The sequence below is a fragment of the Leuciscus leuciscus genome (assembly GCF_965113295.1).
Source record: "Leuciscus leuciscus genome assembly, chromosome: 22".
NCBI classification, from domain to species: domain Eukaryota; kingdom Metazoa; phylum Chordata; class Actinopteri; order Cypriniformes; family Leuciscidae; genus Leuciscus; species Leuciscus leuciscus.
Genome location: NC_138746.1, coordinates 4,562,709 through 4,586,898, shown reverse-complemented (window position 1 = coordinate 4,586,898; position 24,190 = coordinate 4,562,709). Strand labels below are relative to the sequence as shown.

At 36.1% G+C, this 24,190-nt stretch overlaps 1 protein-coding gene across 2 annotated transcripts in view; it reads left to right on the top strand.

Moving 5' to 3' along the window:
• LOC309486701 (collagen alpha-6(VI) chain) overlaps positions 1-21,385 on the top strand; it is a 36,132-nt gene extending 14,747 nt beyond the window's left edge. For both annotated transcript variants that reach the window (XM_082154085.1, XM_082154084.1), the window contains 33 exons: positions 53-652; positions 1,550-1,893; positions 2,586-2,664; positions 3,012-3,148; positions 5,824-5,916; positions 6,126-6,179; positions 6,450-6,521; positions 6,921-6,947; positions 7,561-7,605; positions 8,553-8,606; positions 8,747-8,809; positions 8,903-8,968; positions 9,517-9,570; positions 10,366-10,401; positions 10,830-10,895; positions 11,012-11,074; positions 11,176-11,238; positions 12,096-12,158; positions 12,266-12,316; positions 13,603-13,638; positions 13,756-13,818; positions 14,010-14,072; positions 14,210-14,245; positions 14,352-14,388; positions 14,573-14,584; positions 14,718-15,214; positions 15,841-15,916; positions 16,714-17,355; positions 18,630-18,720; positions 19,222-19,403; positions 19,606-19,776; positions 20,164-20,205; positions 20,799-21,385. In XM_082154085.1, the coding sequence (XP_082010211.1) occupies positions 53-652; positions 1,550-1,893; positions 2,586-2,664; positions 3,012-3,148; positions 5,824-5,916; positions 6,126-6,179; positions 6,450-6,521; positions 6,921-6,947; positions 7,561-7,605; positions 8,553-8,606; positions 8,747-8,809; positions 8,903-8,968; positions 9,517-9,570; positions 10,366-10,401; positions 10,830-10,895; positions 11,012-11,074; positions 11,176-11,238; positions 12,096-12,158; positions 12,266-12,316; positions 13,603-13,638; positions 13,756-13,818; positions 14,010-14,072; positions 14,210-14,245; positions 14,352-14,388; positions 14,573-14,584; positions 14,718-15,214; positions 15,841-15,916; positions 16,714-17,355; positions 18,630-18,720; positions 19,222-19,403; positions 19,606-19,776; positions 20,164-20,205; positions 20,799-20,998 (4,178 nt within the window). In that variant the 3' untranslated portion in view covers positions 20,999-21,385. The remainder of the gene's footprint in view (positions 1-52; positions 653-1,549; positions 1,894-2,585; positions 2,665-3,011; positions 3,149-5,823; positions 5,917-6,125; positions 6,180-6,449; positions 6,522-6,920; positions 6,948-7,560; positions 7,606-8,552; positions 8,607-8,746; positions 8,810-8,902; positions 8,969-9,516; positions 9,571-10,365; positions 10,402-10,829; positions 10,896-11,011; positions 11,075-11,175; positions 11,239-12,095; positions 12,159-12,265; positions 12,317-13,602; positions 13,639-13,755; positions 13,819-14,009; positions 14,073-14,209; positions 14,246-14,351; positions 14,389-14,572; positions 14,585-14,717; positions 15,215-15,840; positions 15,917-16,713; positions 17,356-18,629; positions 18,721-19,221; positions 19,404-19,605; positions 19,777-20,163; positions 20,206-20,798) is intronic.
• Positions 21,386-24,190: the final 2,805 nt, after the last annotated feature.

Sequence of the window (24,190 nt, the reverse complement as noted above, 5' to 3'; positions counted from 1 at the left end):
TTTGTCTCAGTTAATGTTGTTTGTCCTAATGTTTTTTTGTTTCTCTTTCTAGTTTGTGAGATGGAGCAATCAGACATTGTTTTTTTAATTGATGGATCAGAGTCTATTAAGGAACCAAGTTGGAATATTCTCATACAAACCATGATTGGCATTGTGAAAGAACTGGATATTGCTCAAGACAAATGGCGAGTGGGTGTCGCCCAGTTCAGCGATAAATTCTTGGATGAATTTTACCTGAAAAACTTCACTAGTTTTGTTGAAGTGGAGCGAGCTATGAACAACATTGATCAAAGAAAGCAGGGTACAAATACTTGGGGCGCCCTGAACTTAATTAAACACTACTTCACAAAAGAGAATGGATCCAGAATAGATGAAGGAGTCGCTCAGAATCTCCTGCTGATCACAGATGGATACGCTAATGATGGCAAAGACTTGAATGCAAGACAGAATGCATTACCTGATCTCAGAAGAAAGAAAATAGAAATAACTGTTATTGGGGTTGGCAATGACATAAAAAAATCTGAGCTGCGTGAAATGGCTGGGTCAGCTGACCGGGTCTTCATTGAGACTTTCGAAACTCTTGAACTGAAGACAACCATAAGGAAAGTGTTAAATAGTCTCTGTAAAGACCATCACGATTTTCCCATATCTAGTAAGTAATTAGTTCTTATACTATAATTGATCATTATTATTATAAACTAAATACTTTACATATCAGCACTGTTTCTAAACTTGATGAGCTACTGCCTGTTTCCAATTATGACTGCCTTATGTGGGATCTCAATAAGTTTTGAATTTAGAGAAATAGTTACAGTTCACCCAAAAATGAAATTTATGTCATTATGTACTCACCCTCAAGTCAATTCCAAATCCGTAAGACATTCGTTCATCTTCGGAACACAAATGAATATATTTTTGATGAAATCTGACAGTCTACGCAACTACCACTTTCAAACCCCAGAAAGGTAGTAGATACATAATTAAAGTAATCCATGTGACTCTAGTGGTTTAACCTCAGTTTTATGAAGCAACGCAAGAGCAGTCATTGTAACATGAACTCATGTTGGACATTAGGCTAATAAAAAAGATGCTTGAAAGTGTCAGTAGCGTAGCTGTCAATGGAGGGACGGGAAGCTCTTAGATTTCATCGAAAAGATCTTCATTTGTGTTCTGAAGATTAACAAAAGTCTTACGGGTTTGGAACGACATGAGGGTCAGTAATTAATGACAGAATTTTCATATTTGGGTGAACTAACCCATTCTTAATGGTCCGTCATTAATAGGTAACTACTGTATGGTAGTTGATAGTAGTAGCTGAAGTGTTAATGTGGTACTACTCATTTTGTCCTGCATTATTCCTGCATAGTTACCTATTAATGGCGGGACATTTTTCTAGTGTTACCAAAAAGTCTTCTAACATGGTATATGGTAATATACTGTGTAGACTGTTCTATACATGTATTGTATGCATGGTATTAATGATATTAATGTAAACTATTTTGTCTATCCCCTTTCTTGAAGATTGTGACCTATTGTTTTGTTTGAACAGGTTGCAATATTGACATTGCCTTTGGGTTTGACGTGTCCAAGCGATTAAGCACACAAGCTCTGTTGAGGCCTCAGGTGGAAATGTTGGTTACTGCCGCCATCCACCGGATCTCCATGATGGGTGATCTGTGTTGTGCCAAAGTGGACCAAATTACAACTAGATTTGGCTATAGGCTAGTGTCTGGACGAGATGGCCGTGTTCTGGAGGAATTTGGCTTTGACAAGTACAACGAGGATGTGGTCAGGAAAGTGATGTCATTGAAACCTTCGGAGCCCCTTGCCTTCAACGAGTTTCTGTTAGAATCCTTCAACGGAATGTTTTTCTCCTCTGAAGCCAAGGCAAAGGTGGGAATGTGTCTGAGATATAAAGTTGACCATCAAAATGATTGTCCGCTATATTACATTCTTTATATGAATGTTCCCTTACACACAACAGCACCTCTGCTGATGTTATTTAAAAATGATTTTGTTTTTGTGATGTTTTACTGACATAGAAACATAGTTGAACCAAAAAAAAAAAAAAAACACTATGCACTTTTATTTGCTATCATATTTGGTAACACTTTATTTTAAGGTGACGTTGTTACATTGCACTTAAGGACTGACACTAATATTATAGCACTAATAATATAGCACTAATATTAATTATTAACTGCTTACTATTTTAGTTATGTTTAGGGTTAGGGCTTGGTTTAGGGTTAGTTACTTGTAATTATGCATCATTTACTGTTATTACTATATTAAGTACATGTAGTAACGTGTAACTATGTCACCTTAAAACAAAGTGTGATATTTTACCCAAAATGGTGAATTAAATTGCATCTGTAAGAGGACTATTGGAAAAAATATATACATTTTAAAAATGCAAATATGGTTGGGAAATCAGATTCAGCATTTTGATCACTTAGATCCATATTGGACACCTAGATCGCATTAAATATTTACTCATTCAAGACAACCTGAGACAATGAAACTCAGAGTTCACACAGAATGATGCTTCTGAAACCTCTGACATTTCATTGTATGTTTGTGTCTAGGTTTTAATAATCTTCTCAGACGGGTTGGATGATAGCATTGAGCGTTTAATGGCGAGTTCAGAAAGACTTAAACAAAGTGGTAAGTAGCAAAATATCCCAAAGTATTTTAAGATAGATCCACCCATTCCTACACTAGAGAGATTCCTTGATTTGTTCAGTTTAATGCAGAACTTTAATTCATTTTGTAAAAGAATATAGTTACCCCTCCCTCTCCATCTGCAAATCTGAGGTTGCATATTGATTTTGTTTTGTTTGATTTTGAAGCACTGCCTTTTCTCTTATTAGTACTGTAGTCTTTCATAGCCGCCATGTTTTTTTTGGAAGACTTTTCCCCCCATTTAATCTGAGCGAAGTCAAAGTGAATTGAAGTCAAGTTTAGAGACTGTGACCCTTATTCAGACTGCTTGTTTCTGATGTGTAAACTAGGGGTCAGCACACTGCTGATTGTGTCTTTGGAGGGAGAAATGGATGTTGACAAGCTGGAATTTGGCAGAGGTTCCGAGTACATGCAGCCACTGACTGTCAACATGCTGAACTTAGGCAATGCTCTTATGAAACAAATTGTAAGTATGAAAGGGACATAATGATTTGATTTGATTTGTACAAGAAGCCCTTCAAGAGACCCATATGTAAATCACATATGGATCCAAAATTTACGCTCGTAACTTCATGAAACATACATCGATCATGAAAAATTACATATGGTTATTTACAGCAGGAGCTCACGATTAAAAAGAGCCCAAAACTCAATATATTCCATCAATCAGATCTAAAGATATTCCTCATGGCGTTCTAACACAAAAAAAATACCACAGACGCACCTAGCCAATACTCATGAAGTATTCGCGTTAGGTTTTCGCTTATAACTTCATGATGCATGCACAGCTCGTAGAAAATTGCACAATATTCTTTTCAGAAGACTCAGACCCAAACTCAGCATAATCTATCACTCAGATCTAAAGCTATTCCTAATGGAGTTGTAACACATGAACCCCCGCAGGCGCACACAGAGACTTGTATACAGATGGAGCACTGATGTTGTGTTTTAACTCAATGAAGCATGCACAAATTGTGGCCACATCATTATTTACAGCAGATTGGTAAGATTAAAAAGAGCCCAAACTCACCAAAATCTATCACTCAGATCTAAAGATATTCCTCGTGGACTTCTAACACATGAAGTTGCACAGGCGCACCAATGAAGTAGCAGTAGCCGTGATGCTATGTTGTTTTGATGTGACGTTTCAGCTCATATTTCCATGAAACTTGCATGGATTGTGAAAAATCGAACATCGTTATTGACAGCAGATTCTCCCGATTACAAAGAGCCCAACATAATCCATTGCATTGATCACAAGATATTCCTCACGAAGTGATGCATACTTCGCTAAAAAAACAAGTCTCTCAACTTTCCGGGGTGCAATGTGTTTTCCAATGTTCCCGGAACCGTCCGTGCTCGTTTTCAAACGTGGAATAACACAAAATATGTATCATCTTAAAGCTTAGAATCTCAGCTTTTTAAAGCATCTAATATTATAAAATAATATCAAATATTCATTATCATATTTTTCAAAAATATTGCCTTGATTAACACAAAATTGGTGTCATTTGAAAGCTTAGAGTCTGAACTTTACACTGAATGTAGGCAATTTGAAAAACTCTGAAGTATTGCTGAGTTATTTGCTGATAAATAGAATTTCTTTTTTTCATAATCTTTTTTTTCATACTTTTTTGTACTATGTACTGCAATGTGTCAAAAACATCACACAGCTCATGAAACATTCACAGATTGTTAAAAATGGCACTTCATTTTTTTACAGCATATTATTACAATTAAAATGAGCCCAAAATGAACATGATCTATTGATTTTATGATCACTTAATAAGATATTCTTCATGGAGAAACAATTTTAAAAATGCCCATTAGGGGGCGTCAAGGACTGAACAAAAAGGCTATCTTGGTTCCAAATGCTGTAACTTTTGATTCCTTTATCCAATCCAATTTTCCTCCTACCTTATTTCCTTCCTGAGTTATTCCATGTCAAATAAGAAAGATATGCAAAATCATAATAAAAATTATATATTTTTTTTGTCTTTTATCAGCAGTTTCTTGGCAGGAGAATGTCCAAATGTAATATAATTTATATTTTCAAAAAAATTGAAAAGTGTTCTATCAAACGATACCTACATTTTGACTCTCCTTGTTATAGTTTTGGAGTTATGAGTCTTTACTTCTGTGTGGATTTAGGGTTTAAAGGGATAGTTCACCCAAAAATGAATGCTGTCATCATTTACTCAACCTCATGTTGTTCCAAACCTGTATGATTTCCTTTCTTCTGCTGAACACAAAAGAAGATATTTTAAAGAAGGTTGGTAATTAAACTGTTGCTGGTCCCCATTGACTTCCATAGTATTTTTTTTTCCTACTATGGAAGTCAATGGGGTCCATCAGTCGTTTGGTTTCCGACTTTCTTCAAAATATCTTCTTTTGTGTTCAGCAGAAGAAAGAAAGTCATACAGGTTTGGAACAACATGAGGGTGAGTAAATGAGGACAGCATTTTCATTTTTGGGTGAACTATCACTTTAAGTCTTAAGGGTTAAGGACTCTTGTATTCTCAAAGAAGCAGTTTTCAGCTCTTGCCAAGCTTTTATTTTTACACCATCTGTACAAGTTGCATCAATGGCTTGGCAGCTGTTCTGAAAGACATTTTATATTTGAAACTGAATGTTTATTTTGTGTATTTTAACTGCAGACTTTTCAAAGCTATTTTCCTTCTACTTGTGTAGATGTGCATCGTGTTGCGCATGTTGTCGTGCTTTTTCTCTCTCTCATTAAATAAATGAGCAATTCAAATTTTTTATGCTTTTCATTTGGCCTTTGTTTCAGGAGCCAGATTTTACATCGTACAGAAAATTATATATTGCACAAATATCAAATATTGAAATGTATTAATATTACCATGAACTACTTTGACACAGTGATATGCACAATTATTAACATCTTTGATTTCCACATTGTGATCGACACAAACCATTTCAACTGGACCAATATTTAAAGTAGTCTGGATTGTAGCTTGTGTAGATGTGTTTATAGTTTTCAGAGATGCCATGTCCGTGTTGCCAGCTTCTATGAAGTGAATTTGTGGTAAAATACCCTAAAATTTAAATGCATGGCCTGTGACTTCAACAGTAATAGACGAACAGTTCCACACATTGTGCGACTTTCTCTCCCCTCAGGAAACAGTGGCGCTGAGGGTATGCTGCGATGTTACTTGTACATGCACTGGTGTACCTGGACCACGAGGACCCCCTGGAAAAGCGGGTGAAAAGGTCAGAGATCCTCAATATGTGGATTTACATCATTTTTCTTTTTTTTTTCTCACTGAGCTTGACACATTATGCAAAGGATAAATGCATTTCTGCTTTCGAATTTGACTTTTCCTTGAAGGCAGCATCATTTCTACTTATAAATTCTGCTTATGTACGGCGCACACTCAGTTTTCTGTGTCAGCATCTCTTTTTTTGTTTTTATTATTTAGGGCTCAAATGGTCAGGATGGTCATCCTGGATTTCCAGGAGATGAAGGTAGCATGGTAAGTAAAAGTGTAAGCCTAATGTATGCTGTCATTCTCAATATGTGTACTTCATATTCCAATTCAGCAACTTCAACATTAGTAATTCAGAAGATGATGTATAGCTGATAGATATCATATAGTAGTTTGTTTCGTATGCAATTTTGCCCTAAGACCTCATCTGTAGCGATGTGTCGCTGAAGATATAGGACAAAATACACATGTTTTAGAGAGGATGTACTCTGTATATGCCATGGATAAATATTCTCTCTCCCGTCATGTGTCTGGCAGGGAGAGCGAGGACCACCAGGGCTGAATGGAACTAAGGGATATAACGGTTGCCGTGGAAACAGAGGAATCAAGGTAAAGTAATGTGATTATCATTGGAGATGCATCTCTTGATGTTGTTTGTATCAGTGCAGTTTTCTGCTTGGAATTTCTGTATTTATCCCAGAATGTGAATTAGCACCGTGTGTCTCAGTACACCACTTGTATTTAGAACATTAATTGTATTGGTATCAAAATAAACAAAAATTAGATTACATACATGGAGACCATGAATCAAATTGTTAATGTAAAAAATAAAAATTGTTTAATATTTTGTTATTTTGTGCAAACACATTCATGCATTTAAGTGTGACTCAATAAAATAATTTTTAAGGATACATGATACCTGCATGGCTAGGGTTTGTTAAATCAGATGAGATCGTGTTTTACAGCCGTGTTGAATAAAGGAAATGTTTTAAAATCTCATTTCAATAGGGTCATCGAGGCTACACTGGAAATAAAGTGAGTAACATGAGTTGTTATATTGTTTACTGCCTGTTAGGTCTATTATTGCTCCCACTTAAACAATTACTGTTTGGACAAAAATGTAAGTCAAAAAAGACACAAATAATTTTCTTAAGTGCTTTCTGAATGCTTGTTCTGCTGCTTTTTTTATTTTTTATTTTATCTGCAACTACAATTTAGAGAGCACAAAACACTATAATGGTTTTTAATGAGTATCTTTGGCTTGTTTTTAGGTAAATAAACAACATGTTAAACAGATTACAAGACATTTTTATGAGAAGAAAAATTACATGGGATATTAAGAGCTTTATAGAATCTTTTTGCAATGACAGAAGATGGTTTTTCATGTGTTTTATACATTAACAAGAAAAAAAATGTGGAAATGTGCTTGCACTTTTTTTTTTTTTTTTTTTTACTGGATATTAAGTCCAGATCCTAATTAAATCTAATACTTTTTGCAGAGAAGTTAATGGTTTCCTTGAGGGCTTTTTCCAAGCATGCAGATGTAATGTATAGGGTCACAAACGAGTACATGTTTGTTCAGTGGTTGTTGATTACTTCGCTGAACATGACTGTAAGTGTGTACGACCCTTTGACCTCTGTCTGACAGGGAGAAAATGGGGAGATCGGGCTGGATGGAGTGGATGGAGAACAGGTTATTTCTCTTACATTCACAGTATCTTAAATGAATATGATGAATGTTCCATTAATCAATCTATATTAATATTATATACAAATATTGGCTGAATGTTTTGCATTTAAACTGTGAAACTGTTTAAATTTTTTTGCAAATTAGCAAAACACTAGGTTGTAAACTTAAGAGCAATAAAATGTGCATTATATTGTACAAAGAAATAATTAATGGCTAAAGTTTAGTGATTGTTTAGTGATTTTCGAACATGACTGAATAAATTCAGGGCATACATTTTCATAACGCAAAACTCATGTTATCACCTCGAGAAAACCAATGGAAAAAACCACAGAAAATATTTACTGATGATTGATTGTACTATATACCAAATGTAATGCTGTATTAACCGTTAATGTTAAATACGGGCTGAAAAATCTGAAATTTGAGTCTGAAAAAGTATGGAATTTTTTTAATTAAAAATGTCAATGAACCCTGCAATATGCAGATATATGCATCAAAATATGGTATGCAATTATTGATGAAAAATTGGGAGATTCTCATTTCGAGATTTTTCATACTGTAAGCCTAGATTTTTAGTATTTAGGAAGTTATGCCTTCTATAAGCATAACATTCCCTCTTTCAATGTGAGTCTATCAGTATTTTTTTGCCTGTTATATCATCCACTAAGCAACATTCATAGTTTTGTCCACTTAGAAAAGAAGCAGCAAGCCCTTCCTCAACAAACCGCATGATTTGAGGAAGTTTAATATGTGAAATATCCCTAACCATAAGTATGAGCAATATTAACAGTGTAAATAAATGTGTTTAAGGAATATTAAGTGCTGCCTTGTAAACACTGCAATAAATTAAACCCAATATAAGTGACCTATGAAACTGCAAGCACACATTGTCGCTGGATGAGTTATTGAGTCATTTGATTGGCTGTACTCACTATTTCTGTTGTGTGCAGGGCGATGCTGGTCTACATGGGCTTCCAGGACCTAAAGGAGACCCGGGCAGTGCTGTAACTACACAACCACACACGCATCACAAATGCCATCTGGTTTTGTTTGGCCACAGAAGCCTGCTTATTACTGTTAATATAAGCAGAAAGAAAATGTAAAAATATGTTCCTCACTAGCTCATGTTATTTTTTTCTTTCAGGGTGTGAAGGGTTTCAAAGGGAGTTCTGGAACTAAGGGACACCGCGGTCTGAGAGGAGATCCTGTAAGGTGTTCCTGTGTGTTTATAGTAGTCGTTTTAAACGTCTAAACAATCTGACTTGATTTGTCTGTATATGATTCTCTGTTTACATTACAGGGCGCACCAGGAATAGACAACAGAGATTCAGGTCCAAATGGCGAGAGAGGAGATACTGGGCTCCCGGTGAGGGACCTTTTTTTTTTTTTCTCACTCCTTCTGGAAGATGTTAGCACTTTTTGTTTGTGTGAGAGGGACAGATTGTTTGTGTTTCAGTAGTGATCTGCAGGTGTTGTAGAATTACGCTCGTCCTGTGTGATTATATAAACGCTCTACTGTAAAATCCTCCCATGCGGCTTTGTATTTTTATTGGCTCTCAAAGTTCACACTTGTGATTTAATTATATATGTTTAGCATTGTCCATTTTAACACCACTAACACACATGTGCAATTTGAAATCAACACATGGACACACTTGGCACTGCTCCTCTGAAATGACTTTCCTTCAGATGTTACCAGTTGACTGTTTTTTTGGGGGGGTTTTTTTTACTCACTTTGACTGTTTTTAATAAAAAATTCCAAATTAAGAGGTTTAACAAAAGAGGAGATTTAGGTGATCAAGTATCAGAAACATATCCGATTTAGAACCACATTTTTCAGGATGTTACAAGATTATCTGATGTGTAACCGATAACACTAAGAGTGTGTTATGACTGTTTTTTTTTTCTTGTCAGGGTGACCAGGGGCCTGTTGGATCCCCAGGCAGATTTGGAGATAACGGTCATCCTGTAAGTATTACTTGTACTAGTACTGTGGTAGCTTCTAACTGTACCCATAGCTTCTGTGCTGTTCAAGTGTCGCTCATTCCTTGTGCGATTGATCAATAATCATGCTAAAACATTTGTACACGATATCACATAACATTTACATGTGTTAGAGGTATATCTAGACTACGGTTCAAAAGATTAGGAACACGTTTGTGTTAAGAAATGTATAATTGTATTCAACAAGGATGCATTAAATTGATAAAAAAGGACAGTGAGCGCATTTATTATGTTATTATTATTTTACATAAACGCAGTTCTTCAGAATATTGGTTCATTTTAAAGGATCTTGAGAAAAGACCCTGTAATGCAGTTTCATGCACTTTTCATTGTGCAACACAACTATTTTCAGCTGTGATAATAGTAAAAAAGGTTGATTGCCAAGTCGGCATATTAGAATGATTTCTGAAGGATAATGTGACACTGAAGACTGGAATAATAACTATTTTTATTACTTTAAGTTGTAATAATATTTCACAATATTACTGTTTATATTACTGTATTTTTGACCAAATGAATGCAGCCTGGGTGAACATATTGTATTTCAAAAACATAAAAATATCTTACTGATCACAAACTTTTGAACGCTGCCCGTTTAGTGACACGATGGTCCTGATTTGTACGTCTGACGTTTGGTGTGAGATATACAGTATTTAACATTTTCTGCCTCAATATCCTTCATCAGAAGAGAAAATGCATTAAAGAAGTTTAAAAGCATGTCATTCTTCAGATAACTTGTATTTTGGTGTACTTTGATAGGGTGTTCCAGGAAGAAAAGGCCCACATGGATTACCGGTAATGTAGCATGAAGAACATACATAGAATTCTGTTCTAATGTCATTCTATTCTTTTTTTAATTTTAAACCTGTTCTATTCTACTTGGTTGTATTTTAATTTAAACGATTTCATTCTCTTTTAATCTTGTTTATTCTAATCTACTCTTAATTCTAATTCTGATGTTTATCATATTCTTGCATCCTGATTTATTGTTGTTGTTGTTATTATTAATATTATTATTAGTAACTTGTGTTATTATGTAATCTATTTCATTTTTTAAATATATTCTGTTCTTCTCAGTTCTATACTAATATACTATTCAAGTCTATTCTTTTTCTGTTCTAACATTCTATTCTCTAATCTGTTATATTCTGTTCTTTTCTAATATAATGTGTTCTGTTCATTTCTGTTGTGGTGATGTGTGGTTAACGTGTGTGTCTGTAAAGGGTGAATCTTCATATGAGAAAGGAGAAGCCGGAGAGCGAGGGCCTCCTGGTTACCCTGGACAAGTGGTGAGGACTGGGACCGTTCACCCTCATTTAAAAAGAAACACAGACAACAGATTTCAGTTGATATCGTGTTGGAATTGATGTGTTGTGTTACGCCTCTCTAAATCTTGCCTGTTCAGGGTCCACCAGGTATTAAAGGGGATCGGGGAGAAAAAGGTCATTCAGGTGTACCTGGAATTCCGGTGTGTATTCGATTGTTTAAACTAGATGTTTATGTATTACCCTTAGAGCAAAACATATATGATATAGAACACATCTGTGAGACACGTCTGTGTTTTCATAGGGTCCGTTTGGCCCTCCTGGAGATGAAGGTTTAAAGGGAAATCGAGGACGCAGAGGGCCAAGGGTATGTAAGACTGATGCATCATGTTTTCTTCCTCCTGAAAAATGCATTTCTTAAAGTATCCCTATTATGCTCTTTCAAATAATACCTTTCATGCAGTGTGTAATTCCAGTCTTACTTCCTCTTATAAACCTATGTAACAATGTAACAGTATTTGCATAATGGCAGCCTAGGCAAGGCAAGGCAAGGCAAGTTTATTTATATAGCACATTTCATACACAATGGCAATTCAAAGTGCTTTACATAGAAGAAATTAAAATAATAAAAAGAAACATGAATAATTAAAACAGTTTAAAAAAATAAAATGAAATATAAGACAGTACAGTCGGACGAACAGCGGCACAGTGCTCATTCAGTAAATGCATAGCTAAACAGAAGTGTTTTGAGTCTGGATTTGAATGTGACCACTGTAGGAGCACATCTGATCTCTTCTGGAAGCTGGTTCCAGCTGCGGCTGGCATAATAGCTAAAAGCAGACTATGATCTTCATTGACTGCCCGCGAACAATGCCTACTTTGACCCTCAAACACCGTAGTTGTAGTGTTGTCCAGGTGTGTGATGTATATTATTTTGACCTTGCATGTAAACCTATTGTAGCAGACCTCCTAAACAAAGTAGGAACCTTTAAAATAGCATAATTGGGGCACTTTAAACTTTTACTTTAAACTCTTTTACTTTTAAGCTGTCTTCTGAGTGATCAAATCTGAATACCAAAAGCATTACAAGGTTTGACTGGCTTTTATTTAGGCAAATGAATACCTGGTTCATGTATAGTATATTATGTAATACCTCTGTGGTCATATAATGTTGCAGAGCAAATTTGTGCTCCTCTTTTCTCAAGTGTGCCTGCTTGTGTTTAGGGTGTACCGGGTGACACAGGGATCAATGGAGCGCAGGGGCGAAGGGGATTCAAAGGGCCTCCGGTTAGTTGGTGCATTTGTGCATCTTTGGATTTTAAAATGTCCATCTAAAGCATGTGGAATTATTTGGTGTGACTTTCCAATGTAATGTATGACTTTTATATAAACAGGGACAAGATGGAAGAGATGGTTACGGACCGGCTGGGCCCAAAGGACACAAGGTACCTGTGATATGTACATTTACTGAAAAATCTGTTTCAGGATCATAATCCTAAAAGATTTTAAATTTTTTGTACATGTTTATTCAGTGTTAACATGATCAATGTACAACGTGTCTTCCCGAGGGAAATAGAAATACCTTAACAGAAAATATTCAAAATATTGTGACACGGGTTTGGTTTCAAAATAAACTACAAAAACAACTCCAAAACAAAAAGGATAGTGTATAAATGATAACATACATGCATAAACATGTTCAAAATTATAAATAGATAGATAAAGGGACTACAGTAGGAATAATAGAAATAAGAATAATTCCAATTATAAGTAATTATATTGGTGACTAGGTCAGTCACAAAGTTTAACAATCAAACCCTACAGAAAAGCATAAATCTATCATCACCATTAACATAAGCCTGAAGTGGAGACTGATACACGTCATTTGGAACACAAAAGAACCCACACCATTCTCTAAAAGTTTTCTTTAACCATATTTTCCAGAATATAAGTCACTTTTCATGGTCTGAAACATGCTGCGATTTAGAGTACAATCCAAAAATGCAATCAACGTCAAGCACTGTAGACTTGGAGTTAAGCCTTTTCCCCCGTTATCATTTGATTCACAGGACCGGACACCAGTTATCTTGCCAAGAAAAATCTTTATTCTTATATGTCAGGAGAGAAACTCTGAGAAGATGTTATATTCATGCCAGGTCTATGCGTTTCTGTGTTTCTCTGCCGTAGTTCAGTAAGATTGAGCTTAAATACACAACTGAGCGACTTTTGACTTCCTTGTAAAGGTAGAAAAACATATTGTTTAAAGATGGAACGTATATGCTAATGCTTACACATGATACAATCCACCTTCCACCTTTAAGAAACTATTTCTCTGTGTATATTAGTGGTATACAAATGGTACATTTGCATCAGTTGAAACATTCCTTTTCTTGCAAAGAGCATTCAGGATCATTGGAAGTCTCTGCTAAGTGAACATTGCATTTTACACGTACCTTTAAGCAGAATACATGATCCTCCCAGCATCCCTCCTTGTGTCTAAAATATGTTCCTTAAACACATGTGTCCATGCAATCTATAGTCTAACTCGTGCATTTTAAACTTCATAAGATAATACAACTGATTATGAATAGTAAGAAAGAATAATAATACAGATACATAATATTAAATAATGAAATTATATTCAAAGATGAAACTTTAGTCTTGTTTTCTCTCTCAATTTCCTTTGTGTACTTTTATGGATATTCATTTAACAGAATACATTTGCTTTTAGGGCGACAGTGGATTCTATGGCCTCCCTGGTTTGCAGGTGTGTTAAAGCTAATCAAACATCAGCTCATCACTATAGGCATTTTATGTAATTGTGTAAATGTTAATAATAATAATTAAAATATAACATTCTTAATAACAATGATAATAACAATAGGGTGAGGATGGTACCAAAGGATCCAGTGGAGGTAAAGGACATAAAGGTCATCGAGGAACACCGGTACGACTTCATTTCATTTTCTTTTTGCTCATTTATTAACCTTTTTGAGAAGTTAATATCCAACATGTTATCTGAGCATGTCTTTTTCAATGTACTTGCATAATAACATTATAGAGAAGGTTCTGTAAGTATGCAATATCCTATAAAGTTAATGAGTTATGCTGTGTTACTGTATGTATTGATGTGATCAGGCGAACGCTGGTCCTCCGGGTGATCCAGGTGATGCAGGAGAAAAAGGGATGGACGGACACAGGGTCAGTCATTTGCATATGAATAATTCACAAAATGATGTCAATCATGTGTGCTGATGATTTACTGTAAAATGTTTCTGCTCATCTTTATTTCATTAATTGTTTTTGTAATTGTTTATTTAACTCTATTTTATTTTTAGGGTGACAAAGGACTTCCTGGAATCAGTCCGATGCCTGTAGGTTCATATTGCTATAAATGATCTTTAAACAGTATTAAATTACTCGGTTCAATTTTTTTTATTGTTTTCTTTCTATCCTCCTTTTCTGCTTCTCAACATAAAGGAATGTGACCTGGTCGAATACATACGCAAAAACTGTGGTAAGTTCAGAGCACTTCTAATATCCATAGAATTCAAAGCAGAATGACTGATTGAATTTGATTTCATAAAAAAAATAAAAAAAATTTGTCTCTCCATGATCTCTTAGACTTGCCTTTTAGCTTGTTAAACCTTGAAATCATTTTTTAAAGTATCTACATTTTATCTTTCATTTTGTCTCCACAGTTTGCTGCACTGGTATGCTTTGCCCTTTACTTCAACTACATTTCAATGCCTTATTTATCAATAACTTTTAAAATCTTTCATAACTGCAAACTTTTTACAAATAGTTAATTTTATTGTTTGTTTGTTTTCCCAACAATGCTTTCAGGTAACCGTTCCCAGTGTCCAGTTTACCCCACAGACCTGGTGATAGCCTTTGACATGTCTGTAGGTGTATCTTCTGACGTGTTCGAGCGAATGCGTTCTGCTGCTCTCTCCTTACTGGAAGACATTTCCATTGCTGAGACAAATTGTCCAAAGGGAGCTCGAGTGTCTGTGATCTCCTACAACAGCGAGTCCAAGTACCTGATCCGTTTCGCAGACCACCTTAAAAAGAAGACTCTTCTGGAAGCTCTCAGAACAATCGCTGTAGAGAGAACCACAAAAAACAGGGATATCGGACAAGCCATGCGCTTCGTGGCACGAAACGTCTTCAAACGAGTCCGAAAGGGCAGGCTGATGAGGAAGGTTGCTGTATTCTTCACAAACGGGCCATCGAATGATGACGTGAGCCTCGCCACAGCGATGCTGGAGTTCAAGGCTGCAGACATTGGCCTCGGAGTGATCGCTCTACGTCCCGCTGAGGATGTGAGACGAGCAGTGCAGGTAGATATGAAAACAGTCGGATTTGGATATGCCAATGTATTTAGTGACAAAAAATGAATCATACATTTTCATTGGTGGCTGAAAGCATCAACAAATTAGGTCAGGTATCTAATAATCTAATAAATAATCTAAAAAACAAACATACAAGATCCAGAATTTTGAATTCTATGGATGTTTGAAGTCCATAGAAAAATGTGCAGATTTTTGTGTCCTCCATAGAATTGGAATGCCCGTAGAATCTCCATAGAATTGGAATGCCCATCATTTACAAAGTTCTATACATCCACATGTAATTTGTTTATTGGGTTTTGGGATCATTTGCTGAAGTTCTCAGCTATGAATAAGAGTCATTTCAGCTCCATTTAGCACATATTACCATGTTTAAATCCCTTTCATGGAAATTCCTCCCCAAAGCTGTCAGATTCCTGATCATTTTTAACAGCCCAGACAGAATATGTTCATTTCTACAGAATCTGGATGCCCATGATTCACACACAAATGTCTCAAAACGGAATTTCAAATTAAATATTTTCCACAGAATTCTTCAAATCTAGTCACTGGGAAATAAATGCATGAACCATATTTATGAACAATAGTTATTAATTCACCTCAAATGTTTTTCTCAGGTTGACGACACAAGAAGCTACATTTATGTTGATGGCAGAGGAGTGAATCGCATTAAACAGTGCCTCATTTGTTTTGGTAAGCTCCAGTGCAGACACACACAACAGTTTTAATATACTTTTAAAATATAATTTATTCCTGTGATGCAAAGCTGAATTTTCAGCATCATTACTCCAGTCTTCAGTGTCACATGATCCTTCAGAAATCATTTTAATATGATGATTTGCTGCTCAAGAAACATTTCTGATTATTGTCAATTTTAAAAACAGTAAGTGCTGCTTCATATTTTTTGGGAAACCATGAAACATTGGTTTTTTTTTAAGGATTCTTTGATAAATAGAAAGTTCAACAGAGCAGCATTTATTTGAAATAGAAATCTTTTGTAAAATTGTAAACGTCTTTACTGTAATTTTTGATCAATTCAATGCTTGATTAAATGAATGAAAGTGACAGTGGCTCTGTTTGCACGCTCCTTGTGTGAAGTCTGTTTCAAAATTTAAGCAGCATAATTATGCTCTACCTCCAAAAAATATATAATTTTATTCAAATTCAAAGGCAGCAGCAAGTATCCATTACGGAGAAGTCAATTCCATAATGCATTGCAACAAATATCCAGTCATGGACGAACTTAGAGAAATGTTGATTAAAAATCCAAAGAATGACTATTTTGACCAATATTTCTGTGCATTTCTTTTTTTGTATGCTTACTTCCCAATGCTCTTTGAGTATGATGCACAGAGTTGCTGCCCATGTAGAGTGTTCCGAATCAGTCATGTATGCGGTTCTGTTTCAGTAAGGATTCAGCTGCTTATGTAGGAAGTTTTTATAACATGGATGTCTTTGATTACAAACCAACTGTGTTTTTTCTCCCCCAGACCGTTGTAACCCAGACCCGGCGTGTGGTATAATCCCACAGCCGCCACCTCTACAGATGGATCTGGACCTGTCTTTTCTGATGGATGGGTCTAATAACCTAAACCCTCAAGAGTATTTAAGAGCGAAGGAGCTTGTTCTGTCTCTGTTAGACCACATCGATGTGAGCAACGAGCCGAGCAGAGCGGACGGGAAAACCAGGATAGCCACCTACCAGCAGAGCTCCATTTATGCCTTCTCTTACATCGAAGAGGAGTTCAGCTTCACAAAGTATAAAGATCGCAGTATCATGAAGCGGCATATTTCTAGTACACTGAACCAAGTGGGCGGGACATCCCATCCGGAGTTTGCTTTGGAGTGGTTGATTACTAACATTATGCTTAGAGCAGAGAGTCCACGAAGCAAACGAATGGTTGTGACTGTTTTTGGTGAAAACTCTGAGCACAGCAAAGCTCAGCTTGATTATTTATCTAGATTATGTAAGTGTCAGAATGTTGTTATGTTTATCCTCATGGCGGGACAGAGATTCGACTGGACCCGGATGCAGGAGCTCACCCACTCTCCTCTGGAGCAGCATCTGGTATTCCTGGATGACAGAGAGTACGCCACACGCTTTCTATGCGCCTTCCTGAATATGCTAAACAGTAAGGAATATTCATAAGACCCATGCGATAGAATTGCTTACTAACCTGGTCTGGTGTTTAAACTTGTAGACTTTTTAGCATTTTCTATGAAGATAACCCAAAAACTCTCTATTATCTGCTTTCCTTTATCTCTGGAATTAAAAGGGATAGTTCACCCAAAAATGAAAATTTGCTGTTAGTTTACTCACCCTTAGGCCATCCAAGATGTAGGTGTCTTTTTTTCTTCCCTAGAAATGTAAAGATTTTTAGCTGAAACCGTGATCCTTGGTGATTCATATAATGCAAGTCATTGGTTACCATCACTTTGAGAGTCAAAAAAACATATATAATTAATACTAACGATACATTGATGTCTTATGAAGCAAAGTGATCGGTCTGTGCAAGAAACTGAACATTATTTACAGCACTATTACCTGTAATCCAGAGCCTCTGCAAATTATCCTAAGCGTTGCTTGCACAATCCCAATTGGGAAGATTGACTTTTCACAGATGTCCTGGGTTTGAGCTCCAGTCCTACAGACTGTCGTGAACGCACTCAGGAGAATTTGCAGAGGTTGTGGATTACAGGTAATAATGTTGTAAATAATGTTCAGTTTCTTGCACAGACCGATCGCTTTGCTTCATGGAGACCTCAATGAATCGTCAAGAGTCACGGGTATTATTTTTGTTTAGCCTGTACATGTGTTTTTTACTCTCAAAGTGACGGTAGCCACTGACTTAATATTATATGAATTATTTTTAGCCATTTTATATTATATGCTATTATAGGCATTATGTGAATCACAGAGGACCACGGTTTCAGCTAAAAATCTTCTTTACTGTTCTACTGAAGAAATAAGACATCTACATCTTGGATGGCCTGAGGGTGAGTAAATTAAAAGCAAATTTTCATTTTTTGGGTGAATTATCCCTTTAACAGACGCTAACATCCTCTTTCATCATTTGCAACACAAACATTTACATCTGTAGTGTTTCATCACCCTTTCAAGTAGTATTATTATTTATTATATTGTTTTTATTAATATTTTGTAAGTAATTTTGTTGTTGTTGTGATTTTCAAAAATCAGTTTTAGTTCAACTATAAGAAAATGAGAAATGGTGCCTTGGTACCTGGCTGAAATTAAATTGAGTTGAAGTTTAATTGTATTTTATTTTAGTTAACATTTACTGTTTCATTTCAAGTAATGAAAATGTTTTTTGTTTTTTTCATGGTTTAAGTTTTAAACTTTAGTTGAACTTTGTATTTAGTTAAACAACTGCTGTTGTTTTTGTAGGAGGACTCTTACCCCGGTCATCGGTAGAAACCCGTGATTGTCGTGATTTTGTGCAGAGGCCAGTTGACTTAGGGCAAGGAACCATAGAGAGGTAATCTTTGAACATCTAATCACAAAGGTTGGCTTATTTTCAAAAGCAGAAGCATGTGTTTGTGTATACACTACACTGTGCGTGGTGTGACACGGTTGGTTGAGATCTGGGCTCAGTAATCCAGAGGTTGTAAGTTTGAACCCCAACTAGGGTGGGCTAAATATTTTACTGTGTTGACTTTTGAGTCTTTGCATTGTGCCAAAAGTGTAGGCCGTGCTTGGCCCCATGTAGAGCTAAGTGCATCTATTTTTACAGTTGTTTCTTGCTAACCCGATTAATCACAATAGCCAGGCGTGAAAGCATTTCTGTGAATGAAACCAGAGAAAATAAAAATTAACTCCAGTGATATTCGCATCTATGCAATAAACCTTTGCTACATTGGGCTTCATGAGCCATATTTCGTTTTCGTTTGTAAGTTGAAATTCAAAAAGATGCTGGAACATTGGACATTAATTAGCTTTACAAGACATAACCTGTGCTTTTTAATAAAATGTGTTTCAGAGTTATTCTACCCACTGATGTGCCCACCGAAGTGCTCTTCACAACAGAAGAACCTCTGGAGGAATATGAGGATTATGAGGAGCAAAGAACAGAACCATTCGCTGGACCCAATCAACTTGAGGACACTGAACTTTTTACAGCAGAGCACATAGAGGACCACACAGGGCCTTCAAAAACTAAAGGTGCCGAATCCAGATCTTCCTGGCCTCATATACTGTAGCTGCTCTTGCTTCTTTGAAGTTGCACAGTAGTCTCTGGCGCAGTAGTGTGCATGTATCCGCACCCACATTAAAAATGCACAAGCTGTTTTCACGCTGTTTTCTGACATAGTTCAGTATTCAGTGCCATGGGGAATTAGTGGAGTGTACTGTTTGTTTCCAACAGCACGATGCTTCCTTGAAAGAGATCCGGGTCGTGTTTGTGCATCGTATGAGTCCCGTTGGCACTACAGCCAGCAGAGTAAGAAATGCTTGCACTTTTGGTACGGTGGTTGTGACGGCAATGAAAACCGATTCTCGACAGAGGAAGAGTGCTTTAGAGAGTGTGGGTCCACAGGTAAATTCACCACAGCTTGTTTAATGATATTTTGGCTTTGGTTTGTAAGTCTTCAGTTTTTAAATTAATATTAATTAATTACTTTGGTAATAATTATTATTATTACATATGAATATATAAATATACATGTATAATTATATATGAATATATAAATATATAATGTGTTAACTATTATATTAAAGCTTTAATGCATATCTAATAATTTCTTTATCGTTTTAATAGATATATATTGTATGCTTTATTTTATGTCGGCCTTTTATCTGTAGAGTTTTGAGATTGCATATAGGACTTTAAGCATTTATAATAATTTATTTCTATTTTCTAAATTAGATGCTTTATTTTATGAACCTAGACAGAGTTTTAAGATTGTTCAAATTATTCCCACAGAATCCGAAAATCTTCCTCAGGATGATCCCAGTGTATTCAAGGGTAAAAGAGACATTCACTTGGCAGATATGCCATACCACTGTTTTTATATAATTATAAAACTGACGTTTTGCCACACCTGGCAATGGCCAGTGACTTAAGAAAATTTAATTGAGTTCCTTTTCACGTCTCCTTGCGCTTGAAAATGTAAATTGGCAAGGCTTAAACCTGGCCCGTCAACTGTCCAGACTCCCTAGAGTCACTGATGTTGATGTTCTCACCACAATATTTCATTATTAAAAATCATAAAAATATTACCGGCCAACTGGCGATTGACAGTTTCCTAGACTTGCCAACACTGATTTATTTATACTCACATTTTGCGCTTGACGAGTGTTGATTTTAAGACCAAACCATAAAATAAAACATTTTGCAAACATTTTGCATCCTTGATTCACTAAAACAGTTATGCATATTAAGTAACAAAATTAGTGCAGAACTCAATATCCATGCAGCAGTGACAAAAGAATAACTTGAATACTCACAATATCAACTTGTACACTGTAGCACCCAGTTAAGTTTGACTGTGGGTTATTAGTGAATATGATGTGCTGAAATACCTCATTAAAACTCAGTTTTGTTTTCTTTTTGCTCAGACATTTGCCAGCTTGAGTATGACGCAGGAACTTGCTCAAACTTTGCGGAGAAATGGTACTTCAACGTCCACAGTGGTGTATGCGCCCAGTTCTGGTATGGAGGCTGTGAAGGGAACAGCAACCGGTTCAACACTCAGGAGGACTGTGAGAATCGCTGTCTCAGGGCCAAAAAAACATCTCCTAACAAATCTAAACTGTGATGTCTAATGAATTTCCAATGAATGCAAAATCCATTTATCTACTTTTGGCAGCTTCTGTATTCATGATCGTATTCTCATCATTGATTATCAAATGGCAGCCCCAGAGACAAGTCTTGAAGTTTTAGCTAAATGTATTTGTTCAGATGAGTTAATGCAGGCCTAATGATTTAACAATCATTCAAGTCATTGGCTAAGACAATGTTGTTGGACAGCTTACATGAACAGAGTGCAATTTGGTGCTATTAGTGGTGCAGAAAAGGCATCTTCACCTTTAACATAAACCTTTTTTGATCACCTTATAAAACCTGAATTTCACAATATTTGAGTTGGACTGGCCATGCTTTATTAAAGGCACTGTTAAGTGGAATAAAAATATGAAATTAAGAATATGTTGTACTTCATTTCTATTTTAGGAGTCACTACATTTTGACAGTTATAATCAAAGTAGTCTTTAATGCACGTTTCAGGCTATATGATGTTTAATATGCACTAAACAAACTGTTTGTTTAACCCTCACATACCAAACATTTACAATGCATTCAAGGTTCTGTCAGTCCTCACTTGGCCTGGAAATTGAACCCATGGCCTTGCCGTTGCTTGTGATATGCTCTACTGTTTGGCAAGTATTGATATTGATATTATCTTCCTCCTAAAAAGCGTTTCTGGAAAGCTACTGGATATAAAATCAGAAAAGTGGGAATTGAGACTAACTAAACATAGGGAATTGAGAAATAAAAACATTATAGGTCATCCAAAACAGTCAGTAACAGCTGGAAAAACCCAATTTTCCTGCCAAAATGAAAACACATGATAGTCTGACCTGCTATTGCACGTAGGCGTAAACCATATTTACTCATTTTATTTCTTAAAACATTATTGCTTCAGTGAGTCTGAGGGTTTAGATGCCTGAGGAGGGCGCTGTCCCATGTTAAAAGCTGAAGTGTGTTTCTAAATGTTCTAATACTTTCTTCCTATCCCAGTTTAATAAAGAGGCTGCTCATTGCAGAGCCATGGGTTGAGCGTGAAGTCCAGCTCCGCCTCTCTAGATGTAATTTGTGATTAATGGGTGGAGCTAGAAGATCCGGCCGCACCCTAACCCCACCCATAACTCTATCCCTCCACCCATAACTCTATCCCTCCACCCATTAGATCCACAGAGGTGGAGCTGGACTAGGTCAAGCTCAACCCATGGCCTGGATGTAATATGGCTCCTCAGTGAGCACCACTTTGTTTAATATGCAGAGACAACTAAAAGTAAACCATTTATAGCTCATAGGTTTGTCCAAACAATGGAAGACAGTGGGAGTGAACACTGTCATTAGCTTTGCTATTCTATAATCAGCTTTATGAGGTGTCACAGTAACAGTACAAAAGACTTTTTCAATTCCATTTCATAAGATTTAATGACAATCAACGGGTTCAGGTTAGTGTGGTAAAAGCACACAGTAAAATTGAGAACGAAGTACAGTGATTTCAGTCCGTTAACTTGAATCCCACAATGTTATCGACCACCATTAACTGTCCTGTCGGTTTAAGTGCAATCCTGGAGGCCGGTCAGAATCCCCCGTGGTATTATTGCTGATGTGAAGCATGTTCAGCCCTTGTTTAGAGAGGAGGATAGTCTCCCTCAGAGACGACGTTGAGAAAGCACAGGGAATGTCCTTAAGAGAAACATCATATTAGCACTAAACAGAAGCTCTCTGATTGGCAGTCCACACAGAGAACGTTCTATATCATTCATCAACAAAAAAATATTTCTCACGCCATTTAAAATGGCTGACACCAGGACTGATATCACAATGAGAAAAAGTAGAGGGGCCGTTCACACAGAACGCGTTTTTACATTCCACTGCGCTACTTTTCCATCGTTTTTCAATGTAAACATACTAGATGGAAGTCTTTAACCATTGTTCTCTAGACTTTACGTTTTTTTTTTCTTTAATTACATTTTTTTTTTTTTTGCAAAAATGCGGTCTGTGTGGAACCGGCCCTTTACAATGTTTAATGCACTCAGCCCTACAACTACAATACCTTTTATTAAAGAATAAACACTATATATAGTCTAAGGAAATATACACAACCAAACTAAAGTATGATAATAGTGTAGTATCTAGCAGTAATTGGTACTTTTTTTGTCAATACATGTTTTTCAGTACCATGACAGTAGCTCAGCTGGTTTCAAAAGTGTAGTTTTTTTCAAAAAACAAGCTGCTTTGTACAAGTATCAAGGCAGTATAACAAAACCCCACACATTATATCACCCATAATCTGACACACTCTCCTAACATTGGAGTGTATTCAGTGAATTCATTTAGTGCAGCCCCTGCATGGCATTTTAAGTGCTTTTTTAATAGTGAAATATTTGGTTAAATGTTGCTCTATTTTTAACTTGGTTATATAAATGAGTGTATTCTAGTTTGTTGTTGTATTTAGTGGAAATTTATGTGTTCATATTTAATCGAGAGTGTTCATTAATTTAAATCACCTTAATGTTTTTGTTCCAGAACAAATACAGATCTGATTAAATTATTCATTTTAAGCTGAACAAGCTTAAATGAACTGGATGAACTTTTCAGTAGCTTTAGGTTACTGAATTCCACCTATTTTTAATTATGAGTGGCTTACAGTTTTAAAGTATCTTCCCCAGCACTGCTGGTTTTGTTTGTCAAGTATCTCTGCAGGTGTAAACAAGAACACAATCAATAGAAGTAAAAGTCTTTTCAATATGCTGAAACCAAAGTAAAATTATTCCACAATATTCTTTCATCTCTCTGTCAAATCTTTTTAACCAGTCAAAAATAAGCCACCTTATTCTGTGGATAAACGCTTCTGAATGAAAATGTTTGGGCAAAGAAAGGCTTGATGAATCCTTGGAGGATCTTGATGTGAAACATTAATATTCCAGACTGTTTATCAGTCATTTCTCTGACCACTTCTCTGATCTTATAGAGTGGGGTCCAAAAAGTCTGAGACCACTAGTAAAATCATTCATGTGCGATCATGTTTTCTTATTTATTTATTTGTTTATTTATTTATTAAATTCCATGTTCTCCAGCATGGTTTGATAATATTGAGCAGTGTCATTTCTGTCAGCACTACTATCATCAAATACGATTGACAATTAGCATACAGTTTGGATTGGCGGTATGGTTCTGTTCTGGGCAAGAACTCCCAGTGCATCCATGCAGCCTA